Genomic DNA, 15,165 nt, shown 5'->3' with positions numbered 1-15,165 from the left:
TAGTTTTTAGGTTCATACACATTAGAATTGTTATGTATTATTGATAAAGTTTGGCCTCTTTTTTTTTTCTTTACCATTATGAAGTATTGTCCTTTGTCCCTATTAAATTTGGTCCTTTAGTTTACTTTAGCACTTTTCTAATTAATTGTGTACTATTCTAGACACATTTTAACATTTATAAACAAATTTGAGTGTGTGTTCCTTTTGCCTTCTCCCAGACTATTGCATATTATATAACTAGTCATAAAATCTTCCTTTTAATAAATTGTGAAATACAACATGCACAGAAGATAGCATAAACTTACAGACACAGTGTAAGAAATAGTTATATAATGAACACTTGTATAATCATTAGTCAGATCAAAATATAGAAAGCAGCTGTCAAGTATCTTTTCAACTTTCTTCAAATATCTTTGTATACTGATTTCATCTTCAGATGTCTCTTACAATATCTTCCCAAATATTTTAAAAAAATAACTTTTTATCTTTTAATTGTATCTGTTACAACTTCTTTCCCATCCCAGAGAGGTTACCACTCTCCTGACCCTGTGGTAATCATTTACTTGCTTCCTTTATGTTTTTGCCACTTAGATTTACATTCCAAGTCAGTGTAGTTTATATTTTCCAATTTTTGAGATTTATGTAAGTGGAATCAAAATGTAAGTGTGTTTTTGTATTAAAAAATAGCTTTTTGCTTTCTTCACTAAGTCATGTTTATAACATTCATCAATATTGCCAGTATGGATAATTTGTTCATTTTCATTTTTGTATATTCTATTGTGTGACTGTATAACAGTATGTTTATTATTCTGCGGTTGGTGGACACTGGATCATTTCCAGTTCTTTCACCATGACAAATAATAGGGCTGTCGTATATAGGTACATGTATGCCGTTACACTCAAGTGTGCTTTTCTACATGTATATTTAGAAGTAGAATTGCCAGATAACAGGTGTGCTACTCTTCTGCATTACTAGATGATGCCAAACTTTTCTAAAAGTTGTAAAAAAATTTTTTATTGTTCCATAGACTTGTCAACACTGGACATTGTATGACTTTGTAATTATTGCCACTCTGCTAGTCAATAGTAGTTTCTATTTGTGTTTGAATTACTAATGAAGTTCACCATCTCTATATGTGATTATTGGCTCTTTGGATTTCCTGTTTCGTGAAGTAATTGTGTATAATTCTTTGTCCATTTTCCTTTGTATTGCCTTTTTTTTTCCTTAATGATTAGTGTTCTTTGTGGGAAGTAAAGATATGTGTGTGTTTGATATCTTTTCAAACTCTTTTTAATTCTTTTTATGTTTTTTTAATGAACAGAGGTTCTGAATTTTAATCTAGTAAAACTTATTGGTCTTTTTCTTTATAGTTAATACTCCCACCCCACCCCAGAACATGAAAATATTCTCCACAAACTTTATATCTTTTTAAGCTATATATAAGTCTTTAATTCACTTAGACAGATGTGGGAATAAAAATTGTCAGTCTTTCTGGAGGCATTTTGATGATACAGATCAAAATCTTAAATGTACATGTCCTTTAATCCAGAAATTCTGCTTTAAGAAGTTTATCTTAGCCAAATACATAAAACATTGAAACGTCGTCTGTGTGTGTGTGTACATATACATGTTCAAAACGTTATTTTTCTTACCTATTCTACAGTAAGTGAATGCAAAACATACAGATATTCTTGTTGCTTGATAACATCAGCCACCTTGCATTTGCCAAATGTGTAAGTGTAATATCTGTCTCAGTCATTGTAGAGCTGTCAGTAAGGAAAATACCTCAGTATCTCAGTATCTTCATTATCACATTTGTGATAAATTCATTAGCATTAGCACATTTTAAGTTGAAAGAGTCAAGGGATAGACTGGGGAATCTTTGAAAAAACTTTACAATTCAGGTATTCAGTGTGTAAGGCTATTATAAATGTAATGGTGAAATAAACAGAGGTTACATTATATCCTGTAAAAACTTAAGTTTGGTACATTTTTAGCAGAGAGCATTACAGATTAGGAGAAAGTGCTTATCTAATTACTTTTTGGATATCTCTAGAGCAGTGGTTCTCAGTGGTGAAGGGTATACAGTTTTGCCCACCTGGGGATATTTGGGTATTGGGAAATGTCTGGAAACATCTTAGGTTTTTACAGCAGTTTTGGGGGTTAGGGAGGGAGAAAGACAGGAGGAGAGTGCTGGTGGCCTTTGGTAGGTAGAAGCCAGGAGTACTAGTACACATCATACAATGGACAGCATTGCCTCTACAATACAATATTATCTGGCCCAAAATGTCAGTAGTGCCAACGTTGAGAAACCCTGCTTTAAAGTTCTCGTTCCTGTGCATTGATAATAACTCAATTTCTAAATGAGATCATATTATAAAGGCCACCTGACCTAGTATGGGACATCAAGGAAGATTTTCCTTAAAAGGTGTCATCATTAAGAATATACTTTGTCACACGGATATACAATAGACATGTCCTTAACCAGTCTGCATTTAATGCAATAAATTAATGATGTTCTGCATTCTCTCTGTATAACGTGCTAGATTCCATGGCTAACTGAACACTTAAAGCTGATAAATTACCTTCAGTGTGCTGCTCCTGTTTTGCTCCTATTAATTGTATTATAGGTTTACCAAGAGCTTATTGTGCTTGTTTCTCTGCTTCTTTACATAATATCAGTTAATATTAACATAAACTATTGAACAGGATTGTAAAAAGATTCCTGTTGAGTAAAGTAGTGAGTAAAACGATCGTGACAGAATAGAAGTGGGAAGGTGGGAATTACAGAGCTCAGAGATTCTCCATACCCTTAGATTCTTTTTTCTATTTTAAAATAATCCAAACTGGAAATTATAATCCATTATGAGTGTGGTTTATGCAAGGAAGATTGTGAAGATCCTAATTAATATATTCCCCCTCAAAGAGTATTAGTAAACATATCTACATTTATTTGTATTTTTTTCCTTAAAATGTATTGTTTTCAGTTAACAACCAACTAGTAGTCCCAATCACATTGGGTAACAGTTCTATCTCCAGTAAATTTTATAGAATTGAGAGTACTATTGGAAAAAAGTGTCATAAAATATTTATTATGCTTCAGAAATATACTAAAAATTGGGTTTAGATTTTGTAGCCTTGTTTCTTTGTTAGAAGTAATCTTTTATTTTTATCTTTAGATAAATTATTGAGTATTTGTCACTAGACTTTCTACAGATTAACTCTTCATTTTATCTGTAACTCTCCCCTGCCTCTCTTTTTATAATAATTAATTATGCCTAAGAGTGTATCAGTAACTCAGTTATTTGCACTAAAAAAAAGAGAAAACCTTATAGTGAAGGTATCACAAGTTTCTTTTATCATTAATTTATTCTCAGAAGATATGAACAGACATTTTAAAAATAAGGTCCCCATTTCAATGAATAATGTTAATATCTTAGTCCCAGATTTAATCCAATGTGTACCTTTTGTAGTAATTAATTTTTGAAGTGTAAATGCAAATTTTAATTTTAAAAAGTAAATCACTTTGGAAAGAAGCGTGCCCCCATGAGCATCATGGGAGAAAATATTGGGTATAATTCTCTTCCAGATGGCACCCCTACAGGTGAGGCAGCAGCCTGTGAAATTACATTCTGAATTACACTGCAGATGAGCCAGACATTTGGAGCAGCTCCTTTTGATATCAGTAATAAATGCCTTGGTTCAGAACCAAGGACAGTTCCCAGGAAATTAAAGGCTATTCTATCACGTTGGGAGCCTATAGTAAAATGAAGTTTAACAAAGTGGAAAGTTGAGAGAAAGGACAATAGTTAGTAATACATATATGAATCTTTTCATCTGCTAATATTTAAAGCTAGATATATTAATTTATCTCATAGATATCATATATTGGTTCTACATATATTCTAATATTTGCATGGATTTTCTAAACTGATAATTTTCATAATGGATGGTGGCTAAGAGCCAGTTGCCAACTAAGCTATCACTCTGAAATATTATGAATCATATACCTATTATAAATTCTAATCTTGTTTAATATGCTTTATGGGAAATTTTTCATTTCAGAACACTTGAGTCCTTAATTACAAAGGTAGTATATAATACAAATACTAAATCTTATTTTAAATTAGGTAAATCAATTTAAGAAGCAACATAGGATAGTTATTCAGAACGTGACTCTGTAGTTAGACCAAGGTTCAAATTCTGGGTCATTCAACTATTTCTGTGACTATGAGCTGTTTTTTAAGTCATATGGTTTTAAGCTATTTAACATTTGTAAGCCTTAATTTCCTTATCAGTTAAATGGAAATAACAATAAGATGTGCTTTGGGAAGAATTAAATAATTCTTATAAAGATACTTAATACAATAAAAGTCAGCAATTATCACTACTATTTGAGAATTTTAATTTTAGAAAGCAAAACAGCATTTAAAAATAACCAGTTTTAGGGGTGCCTGGGTGGCTGTCAGTTTAAGCATCCAACTCTTGATCTCAGCCCAGGTCCTGTTCTCAGGGTTGTGAGTTCAGGCGCCATGTTGGGCTCCACGCTGGGCATGGAGCCTACTTTAAAAAAAAAAAAAAAAAAAAAGGTTCTTAAAATAACCAGTTTTATTAAGTACCAGAAAAATAAGAAAAAGCAGGTACTGTTTCATTTTTAACAAATATAATGATGTATGATATTAATAACTCTTATTCTTTTATTCATTTAAAAATTTCGTACTGAATTCCCGCTGTCTACCAGCCACATTTGTAGCCCTCAGGAATATAGCTTCGAACAATATAGATAAAATCCTTGTTCCTCTTGGAATAAACCACATTTTAATTCATGAGGGTCACAATGAAATACAAAGTAGGGTAAAGAGATGGAGGTTGATAGAGGAAAAAGATGATATTTTATGTGGAGACATCAGGAAAATCCTTTTTGAGGAGGTAATAGTTGAGCAGAAATCTGACTGCTGAGTGATATGAATGACCAATAAAATTGTCAGTCTTCACTGAAGACTAAATGTGAAGAAATGTGAATCTATTCTTGGTTTGAAGGAATGCTTTTCTGTTGATTTACTAGATCAGCTAGTCTTTAAGTTAAGGTTTACAAACTACTTTGACAGAATAGAAGCCTCATCATATACTTACATAAGCAGTACTTTGATACTGAAGTCAGAAATTATAGATACAGAATACCATTGTTAATTGTACACCAATGAAGAGAGAAAAGGGGGATAAAAATGGGGAAAGATGAAAGAAGAAAGACTTACGTTAGCCTTCTGCTTCTATCCATGTTAGCCCAATTCTACCACATGGTAGCTGACCCCACATAGTGACTTCTACCAAATTAAAGAATCATGTGATACAGTCTTTCATAGGTTTTATGTGTTAACCCTATGCCAAGAACTGTGCTAAATCCTTTACCTATATCAACAAAAGCATTTGATTATTTGCTTTCAGAAATTCTCTGATCAATAATGATGACTGATTGAAAAAATGGGAAGGAAAAACATGCCATTTATGAAAGGGTATTTTTGCTGCCAAGGATGATTATCTTCTTTCTTTTGTTTGTTTGCACTTGATTTTACTGTTGAGTTTAGCAGCAGTAGGAAATGAATCATAAAACCATTGTTTTGTAAGGGGAGCAAAAAATTGTCCAGTATTATTCATCCAGTCATATGACTTAAGTCATTTAACTTCTCTAGTGTTGATGTCTATAATATGAAAATTAGGTCGTTTGAATAGTTAAAACCTTAGAAACTATCTCTAATACGGTTTGATCAGAATTGTAAGCTTAGCTAATGTAATCATCATAGGGTATGTGGAAAAATGCTTATTGATGTTTACTATTTTAAATAGAAGCAGACATATGGGAGCGTCTTAAGTGCAAATACCAAAATTTGAAGTATTAAATAAAACTGATTTTTTTTTTTGTCTTGGGGGAAAAAAAATCCCTGTGATTATCTTTGTGAGAAGAATCTTAAAGTTGGAATTGGCACCAATTTGGCCAATGTGACCAAATTACTTTTATTGGGTTTTAAAATTCTATTTCTTAATGTAAAGAAATTTTGAGTGCTTTATATTTTTCTGTATGTGCACACATATACATGGTCTTGGTTGGTCTGAAAAAAGTGACACAAGAAAATGTATTCTCTTAGACCCCTGGAAAAAGAAAAAACAGGAATTCCAGTTCTGAGTCATGGATTGTAATATAGGACCATTGACTAAATAAACGAGATGATTCTGGACAGGCTGGTAAAACTTTATTCTCTAATTTATTAAATATAATTTTAAAATTTTGATTAGTCTTCACAAGCATATTTTTAAATATATTTTTTAAATAGCTCTTAATTTTTTAAGCTAAATTAATAAGATTTATTTTTCTAACCTTTTCTGTGTATTAACATATTTAATCTTCAGAACAGCCTTATAAAGTAGAATACCATAATTGTCACTTTACAGATGAAAAAAACTGAGGCACAATGATGTTAATTTGTCCAAGGTCATATAGAGAAAGGGACTCCTTGGGGTGCCTGGGTGGCTCAGTAAGTTAAGTGTCTGCCTTCGGCTCAGGTCATGATCTCAGGGTCTTGGGATCGAGCCTCCCACCCCAAAGCAGGCTCCCTGCTCAGCAGGGAGTCTGCTTCTCCCTCTCCTTCTGCCCCGCCCTCCTCCTCCCCCTTCCCACTCATGCTTATGGTCTCTCTCTCTCTCTGTCAAATAAAATAAAATCTTTTTAAAAAAAGAGAGAAAGGGACTCTGCTGGGATTTAAATCCAGGAGTGCACGCTTTTCACCACTATATTATTGATATTGACTCTAGCACCAGTTTAAAATATGCCACAATTTAATCTCTGATAGATAGCTAATAATAACTTTATCATAAATGCAGTAAATAAGCATGTTGTTAGAAGGCGCTACTTTCAGTTACTGATGGAAAAAACTTTGGTTTATTTGTGGTACATGGAAGTAAGACAGTTTGGACATAGGAAGCAAAATACTTAGCTTTTTGCCAACTACTTTGAAAGTTAATACTAAAAACAGTTTGACACAGTGCCAAATCAATGACAAACTAATTTTTTTTGCCCCCTTCCAAAAAAGACTAGACTATAATGAATACTTAAGTTTGTATCAAAATGTGAATTTTTAATTAATGTTTTAACATGCAGTAATCTTGCAAATAAGGACTGTTTTTTCCCCAACCTATTAACATGTTTTACCAGCTGATCTTTTTCCTTTGTCTGTGCATACATATACATAGTCTTGGCTTGTCTGAAAAAAGAAGTAATAGAAGGTAAATAGAAGACTTCTCTTTTAATAATTCCTTGGAATCAATTAAAATTCACTTTAATTACCAGATGAATGCTTATTTATAAGCAATTGTGTGCATAGATCTGCATGAATTATGTCAGATTGATAAAGATTTCTTAGTTGACTTCCAAAAGTTCCTTGTTCTTTGAATACGCAGATGATATTAACAGTGAACAAACTTGTAAGAGTTAGACATATTACAGAGACTCTAACCAGAAGAACAGTTTCCACCAAATCCTTAATTTTCCTAATGTAAACAAATTAATAAAAGGCTTTGTTGCTAAGTCTTTCTTTTGTAGGCAAGTATTTTCTTTTCAATGAATTGGTATGTTGCTGGGATTGGGTAAACATCAATGTAGAGTTGCTAGTGGCAGTTTAATTAGGTTTTTTTTAAGTGATTCAGGCTTGTGAGCTACATTTTCTATAAATTTAAATGTGCTGTTAATCTCTTGTGAAGATTTGGGGCACCTGGGTGGCTCAGTTGGTTAAACGACTGCCTTAGGCTCAGGTCATGATCCTGGAGTCCCAGGATAGAGTACCGCATCGGGCTCCTTGCTCAGCAGGGAATCTGCTTCTCCCTCAGGCCCTCCCCACTCTCATGCTCTCTCTCTCTCTCTCTCATTCTCTCTCTCTCAAATAAATAAAATCTTTAAAAATAATAATAATAATCTCTTGTGAAGATTATCCATCCCAAGTTGCAGGTTTTTCCTCTTCTAGAGACCCCTTTAAAAAGTCTTTGTTCATGTGGTTAAAGAGTATTGCATTTATCCTGTCAAACAGTTATTTGTGCACAAAACAAATGAGTAAGTGAGAACTTAGAATGCTGTCATTAGGGCAGAATTCATGTTGGTTTATTCTAAGCAGTAAGAAAGTGTTTTATGTGCTAAGCACTTGACTCTTCCTACTGCTCTGGGTAGTTGGGGGGTAGGCTCTAAAAGGAGAAAGACTGACTCAAGCTGTCATTGATCCCTTACTCATTATACCAGTAGTGGTAAATTTTCTTTTCACCTGTGCTACGATTATCCTTTCTTGGTAGAGGATTCATTACTGGTCTCTAAAATCTGGAGTACTCCAGGGCTGTATTTCATGAACGTAGAACACTAGTTGTGCAAGATATTGATAGGTGTAAAATAGGGGGGAAAAAAAAAAGGTTTGTAGGCAAATGTACAAACGTAACCATGTTACATTAAGATATGGTTAAGATATATTCAGTAGACCTCTTTACCATAACACTACCCAGAACTATCAGTGTGCTAATGTGCATTATGAACATGGTTAAGATATGTTCAGTAGACCTCTTTACCATAACACTACCCAGAACTATCAATGTACTAATGTGCATTACGAATCTCAAGATGAGGATAAAGCATCTGGTGTTTCTTAAAGGTTTCCTTCCTTCCTTTTTTTTTTTTTTTTTTTTTTTAAACAAAAGAGAAAGTCACTGGGCAGGAAGCTCTTTGGGAAACGCTATTCTAGACTAGGCTTTCTTAACCTTAGCCCTATCAACTTTTGGGACTGGACCGTTCTTTATTGTGGGGCTTCCTGTGCATTGTAGCATGTTTATCAGCATTTCTTGGCTTTACGTTACTAGATGCCAGTAGCACCCTTCCTTCCCTCCGAGTTGTGACCATCAAAAATGGCACTAGACATTGCCAGATGTCCTCCAGGGGACAAAAATGTGGTTGAGAACCACTGTCTGGATTAATATTGCAATATTCCAGGGAGTTAGAGGGTACATTAACAATTCCTATCTCAGATTTTCCTTTTAATGAGGAAGAAACAATGGTCTAGAAAGTGGAAGCACAGATTAAGAAGGTTCAGTACATTCGACCGTAATAAACTTTCTGGGTCCACTTTATACCCTGGCCTGATTTTTTAAATGTACTTGGAGAATTTAATGCAAAAAGTAACTTCAAACTTTGCAGAAAATTATGCGGCAGAGACAAAAACATATTTTTTGTAAAAAGAGTAGCCCAGATATTTAAATTGATATACTTATGAAGATATTGATTACACATTTCTAAATCTTTTTTTTTTTTTTATGTTTTTTATGCAGGGCTATTTTCTTCTTTTTGAGTCTATGTTAGATTCTGTCCTTTATGCGAAGAACAAATACTTGGCAAAAGGAGGATCGGGTGAGTAAAAATTCTAGTTTTAATAATGTAATTTTAGTCTGGCAGAACCAAGTGATCCTTTGGATTTCAAATAAACTATGCATGACAGAGAAAATTCCCAATAGAAATGAAAGATGTTTCCATTAGATGAAGCTTGAAGATAGTTGTTTACTATACTGTTGATAGTAGAACATTACAGAAGATATGCAGGACTTCAAGTTAATGGTATCTCAAGAATGCTTTTTATAAAAATACTAGTGGGAGGACTAGCTTTGGAAGCTCTTTGCTGTTGAAATCAAAATCTAACAGAAACTCCTTTTGATTTTTAATCCTTATGACATTTAGTCTTTTTTTTTTTTCTAATAGAGTATTTCATACTAGGTTGGATATTACCTACTTTACTGGACAATTTTCCATGACTTCGCTAAATATATAAACCTGTCATCTCTGTGATTTAATGAGAACATTTAAAAAGTGATTGGTTTCTACTAAGTTTATGAAGTGCAGCATACCCAATCAGTATTTTTATACTGGACATATTGGATTTTTTATCAGTATTTTTATTAGATCGTAATAAATTTGGAAAGCTTTCTCATATTAATTCTGTATACTCTAAATGAGAGTATGTTTTGAGAATGTGTTTTTATAAGCCTTCTGCTATGAACAGTTGTATACAAACAGTCCTTTTCAAGGCAGAGATTATGTTTTGTCCATCTTTTACTCTTGAACAAGCTCTACTGCTCCTGGAACATATATAGAGCATCATGTAAGTTTATTTAATCAAATCATTAAAACTGAATTGAATAGCATCTGTCTCCCTTCATTCACCTCTCCCTGAACCTTCACTTCCCTTCCCTTCCCTTCCCTCCCCTCCCCTCCCCTCATGCTCTCTCTCTCTCTCTGTCTCAAATAGATAAATAAAATCTAAAATCTGGAAACTTATTATTTAAAAAAATAGATGAAAATTGGACATTTTGAACTAGTAACATAAAGCACTTGATCGTAGTTATGCCTCCTGCCCATCCATATTCTGTGAAATCACTTTGGCAATTATGGTACAGTAAAAATCAGTGAGGCCAAAACAAAAAGCACAGAAAATTCTCCAGTACAATAGAATTCTTTAATAATAGCTTTTAAATGGTTTGCCTGTCTTTTTCAAAATACTTTCATTTATTTTATCACTATATTTTCTGCAAGCATTTCAAGATGTATTACTGATCTCTGACATGAACCTGGCTAGAATTTTTAGATATACTTTACCCTGCAAAAATTGGCTATATCTTTCTATAGTTGCAGTGGCTTTTTTTAAATGACTATTATACTTAATGACTAAAACTAATTATTACCTACCATTTATTGATTTGTTGATTGTCTACTAGCTGCCAGAAACTATACTTTTATTTATATTATTACATGTCTAATCCTCACAACAGCCCTTTGAATTTTAGAAACAAAGGTGTCCTAGAGGACACATATTAAGTGGTCAGGCCTTGACTATTTTTTTTAAAGACTGAGATCTGCCAGTTCCAATATTCGTGTTCTTTTCAACACCCCTTTTTGTTCCCTACTAAAGTGCACTTTATTGAATCTGATTCTTGCCTTGAAGTTCTAGGGAAGATTCAGGAAACTGTTTCCATACCTCCCTGAATGGTATTCATCGATCTTACTGAAGGACTGACAGCAACTTAATACATTTAAATTGAACTCTTGATGAAATTCATTAAGAACGTACAGCATGAAAATAATGAGGTTATAGTTGATTAAACAGTAGCAGAGTATTTCCCATCATCAGGGATGTAGTGGAGGCTCCTAAGTCTAGTTCTTTTCATATTTTTATGTACCTAATATTAGCACTGAGGTAATCTGGAGGCATATTGAAGAGAGGTCAGCATTTAACTGCCTAGGCTGTGCTATTGAATGTTGCTTGTTAACAGAATTAAGAGAAAAGAAGGCAAAGTCAGAAATGAGTAACATGAAGTAGACTATTTAGCTTATTTTGTGTTTGAGTATGCCTGATGAATATCTCCAATCATCTAGGTGCTCGTTCTTCTGTTACAAAGCAAATTTTTCTTTATGTTTTTCTAAAAGAAAGATTTACTAAGCAATTAGTGCAATGATTTTAAAAGAATGATTGAATTATGAGAGAGGGAAAATATTAAAGATTCTTATAAACATGAAGGGACCACAACTGATATTTTCCCATGAATTTAGGTTCAATTTATGTCTCACTATATATACAATGGTATGGAGGAAGTCCTTTATAAAACACAGTCAGCCAAAGTATTTCTTCTCCCTGTTATCACCAAGCAAATTCTGCAGTATTTTGGAGGTATTCATTTACTGCTATTACTACTAAAAATATAATTTTATAAAGTTAATGAAAATGTATTTACTAAAGATTGCTTCTACTATTTTTAGCTAAGATTTATAAAGCACTAGTTGTGTCAGGAACTGTAGTGTTTTACATTCAGCTAGGCTATAGATAAAGAGGAAAACTAAGGAAATGATTTGCTGTGGGTGGGGGAATGGGTTAAATACCCAATGGGTATAAGGAGGGGCACTTGTGATGAGCACAGGGTGTTGTATGTAAGTGATAAGTCACTAAATTCTACACCTGAAACTAATATTGCATTGTATGTTAGTTAGCTGGAATTTAAATTAAAAATTGGGGGGGAAAGAAAGATATGCTGTGACCTATGCATATTTTTACAACTAGAATTAAGACAAAAACAAATGTATGTTTTAGGATGACTACATAGAATGTATGTATTTAATACCCTAACAATGTCAAATACTGTATTTTACAAAAATTGGAAAGAGAATGCAGGAGGAAGGTAGGAAGAAGTGTATATACTTGAGTTGCATTATCTTTAATAGCAGGAATTCATGGACTCTCATTTAAAGGTGACAAATCAAGTAATAGAATTGTAAGCACATTTAGCACTACAGAGTTAATATTAAAATAATACTATTGATTAAATTTAGTGGGTGAAGCTTGTGGTGAGAGATTCTGTCTATATCATGATTATGGTGGTGATTACATGACTGTATGTGTTTATCAAATCATGTAGAATAATACACCGAAAAAGCCAAAAAGAGCGAGTTTTATTATTGCGTGTAAATTATACCTTAATGAAAGTGACATTTAAAAAAAGTGAAGTACCATTTCCCACCTTGAAGTCAATTGGACTACGACATGGTTTGATTTCTAACTCCCAAAAAATATATTAAAGCTGTGTACTAACTCTGTGCCCACCTCTGTATTTGCTGTTAGTATCATCAATACATCTACCTTTTGAGTTAAAAAAAAAAATTATGATTGAAAAAAAGAGAAGGGGAGGAATAAAGAAATATACTAATTTTATCATTGTTCATGATAGGAAATTAATAAATAGTGTTGAAAATAGAGAACTAAAGGTATTCTATAATGTAATTACAAAGTTAGCTACTAAAACAAAAACACAAAACTTCCTAAATATAAGAACTAATACTTAGGAAAAAGTCAAAAAGACCATGTAGTGAACTGCTTAAAAACAAAAGAAAACAGAAGAAAACAGAAACTACAAATGCAAAAAAGATAACATAAAATGGTAGAGTATGATCAAAAAATGTTTTTCATATCCATCAATGTAAATGGGTTAAACTCACCTATTCAGAGAAAACGAATTTCAGTTTGGATCACCAAAAAAACCCCAATTTTGTGTACTTATAGAGGCACATCTAAAACAAAATTATTTGGAAAAGTTAAAAGGATGAAAAAAGATAGTTAAGCAAATCCCCTCAAAATGAAAGTAGAAGTCGTGGTGTTACTGATACCAGGCAAGAGAGAATTGGAGCAAAATGTTATATAATCAATCATATGAGTAGGGCTTAGAGCTAAGGTATAAAATCATGCCCATATTCATAGATACTCAAAAGGTTTTTGACAAAATACAATTTACATTCTTGATTTTTTTAAATGAGAAAATATGAATAATCACACTGGCTTATAATGGTAAAGTATATTTATCTCAAGTGAAAATCTGTATCATGTTTAATGGGGAAACCCTAAAAACATTTCCTCTATAATCAAAACAGGATTTGGATGGCCACTATTACACCATTATTTAATATTTTACCAGAGGTACTAGTCAGTGCTATTAGAAAAGAGAAAGAACATAGAAGATAAATCAAGAAGGAGAGAAAACTAATTCTATTTGTAGATTCTCTGATTCAAACCTAGGCACTTCAAGTGAATCAACTGAAAAATGATAACAAATAATAAAATAATTTAGTACATTATTGAGCTACAAAATAACATCATTAGAAATAAGCAAAACTTACATGCCAGCAGTTTTACTACTAAAAGAAGGAAGATAAATAAATGGAAAGATAGATGTTCTTGGAAAAGGAGAATCAGTGCCATAAGGATATTGATTTTCCCAAAATTAATTTAAAATTTAGTGTAATCCAAAACCATTGACATTTGTTGAAGATAGATGATAAGTACATGAGAGTTAATTATGCTCTTTTGTTTTTGTGTGTATTTGATATTTTTATAGGATAAATTTTATAAAATTGTAATTAATTCCAACAAACAGGTTTGGTGTTTTTATTTTATTTTTTTATTTTTTTATTTTTTTAAAGATTTTACTTATTTGACAGAGAGAAACACAGCGAGAGAGGGAACACAAGCAGGGGGAGTGGGAGAGGGAGGAGCAGGCTTCCCGCTGAGCAGGGAGCCCGATGCGAGGCTCGATCCCAGGACCCTGGGATCATGACCTGAGCCGAAGGCAGATGCTTAACGACTGAGCCACCCAGGCGCCCCAGGTTTGGTGTTTTTAATTAGGATTTTTAAATTTTTTGGTAGTAATGGCAAGGAAAACTGAGAAGGGTACTGGCAGGGGGAGCAGGGAACAGGAAGGCTAGTGCTACCAAATTTAAAACATTACAGAGCCTCAATAATTAAAACAATGTTCTTGAATGGACAGATAAATTGAACAGAATTGAGAATCCTGGTATAAACCAAGTAATATATGGTATATCATATAATTTACTGTAGTAAATTATGTTGAGACAGTTAGGTAGCCCTCTGTCTTAAAAAAAAAAGAAAACATAGGGGCTCTTGGGTGGCTCAGTAGGTTAAGCGTCTACCTTCAGCTCAGGTCATGATCTCAGGATCCTGGGATCGAGCCCTGAGTCTCCTTGTGTCAAGCTCCCTGCTCAGCAGGGAGTCTGTTTCTCCCCCTCCCTTTGCTGCTCCCCTGCTTGTGCGTGCTCGCTCTTTCTGTCAAATAAATAAATAAAATATTTTTTAAAAAAGAAAACACAATAAATTATAAAGTAAAAAATCCACACAGTGTAAATATTACATGAGTCAAGATTAAGTGCAAAAAAAAAAAAGGATAAAAATACTGGAAGGAGGGGCGCCTGGGTGGCTCAGTCGGTTAAGCGGCTGCTTTCGGCTCAGGTCATGATCTCAGGGTCCTGGGATCGAGCCCCACATCGGGCTCCCTGCTCAGTGGAGAGTCTGCTTCTCCCTCTCCCTCTGCCTGCCTCTCTGCCTACTTGTGCTCTCTCTCTCTATCTCTCTGTCAAATAAATAAATAAAATCTTTAAAAAAAAAAAATACTGGAAGGAGACATATAAAGTTGGGAAGGGAAGCTTTCTAAATAAGAACTTAGATCCAGAGGCCTTTATTGAAAGAAAGATTGATAAATTTGATTATATAAATAAATTTCTAAATGACAGCGTATGCCATATGCAAAGTCATACA

At 33.3% G+C, this 15,165-nt stretch overlaps 1 protein-coding gene across 1 annotated transcript in view; it reads left to right on the top strand.

Annotated features, from left to right (window-relative positions):
* PRMT3 (protein arginine methyltransferase 3) overlaps positions 1-15,165 on the top strand; it is a 131,707-nt gene that overhangs the window by 57,675 nt on the left and 58,867 nt on the right. Inside the window, exon 11 of the mRNA XM_078058303.1 lies at positions 9,353-9,431. Coding sequence (XP_077914429.1) covers positions 9,353-9,431 — 79 coding nt within the window. The remainder of the gene's footprint in view (positions 1-9,352; positions 9,432-15,165) is intronic.

The sequence above is a fragment of the Halichoerus grypus genome, chromosome 11 (assembly GCF_964656455.1).
Source record: "Halichoerus grypus chromosome 11, mHalGry1.hap1.1, whole genome shotgun sequence".
Taxonomy (NCBI): Eukaryota; Metazoa; Chordata; class Mammalia; order Carnivora; family Phocidae; genus Halichoerus; species Halichoerus grypus.
The sequence above is the reverse complement of the archived record's forward strand: the minus strand, read 5'-3'. Positions and strand labels throughout refer to the sequence as shown.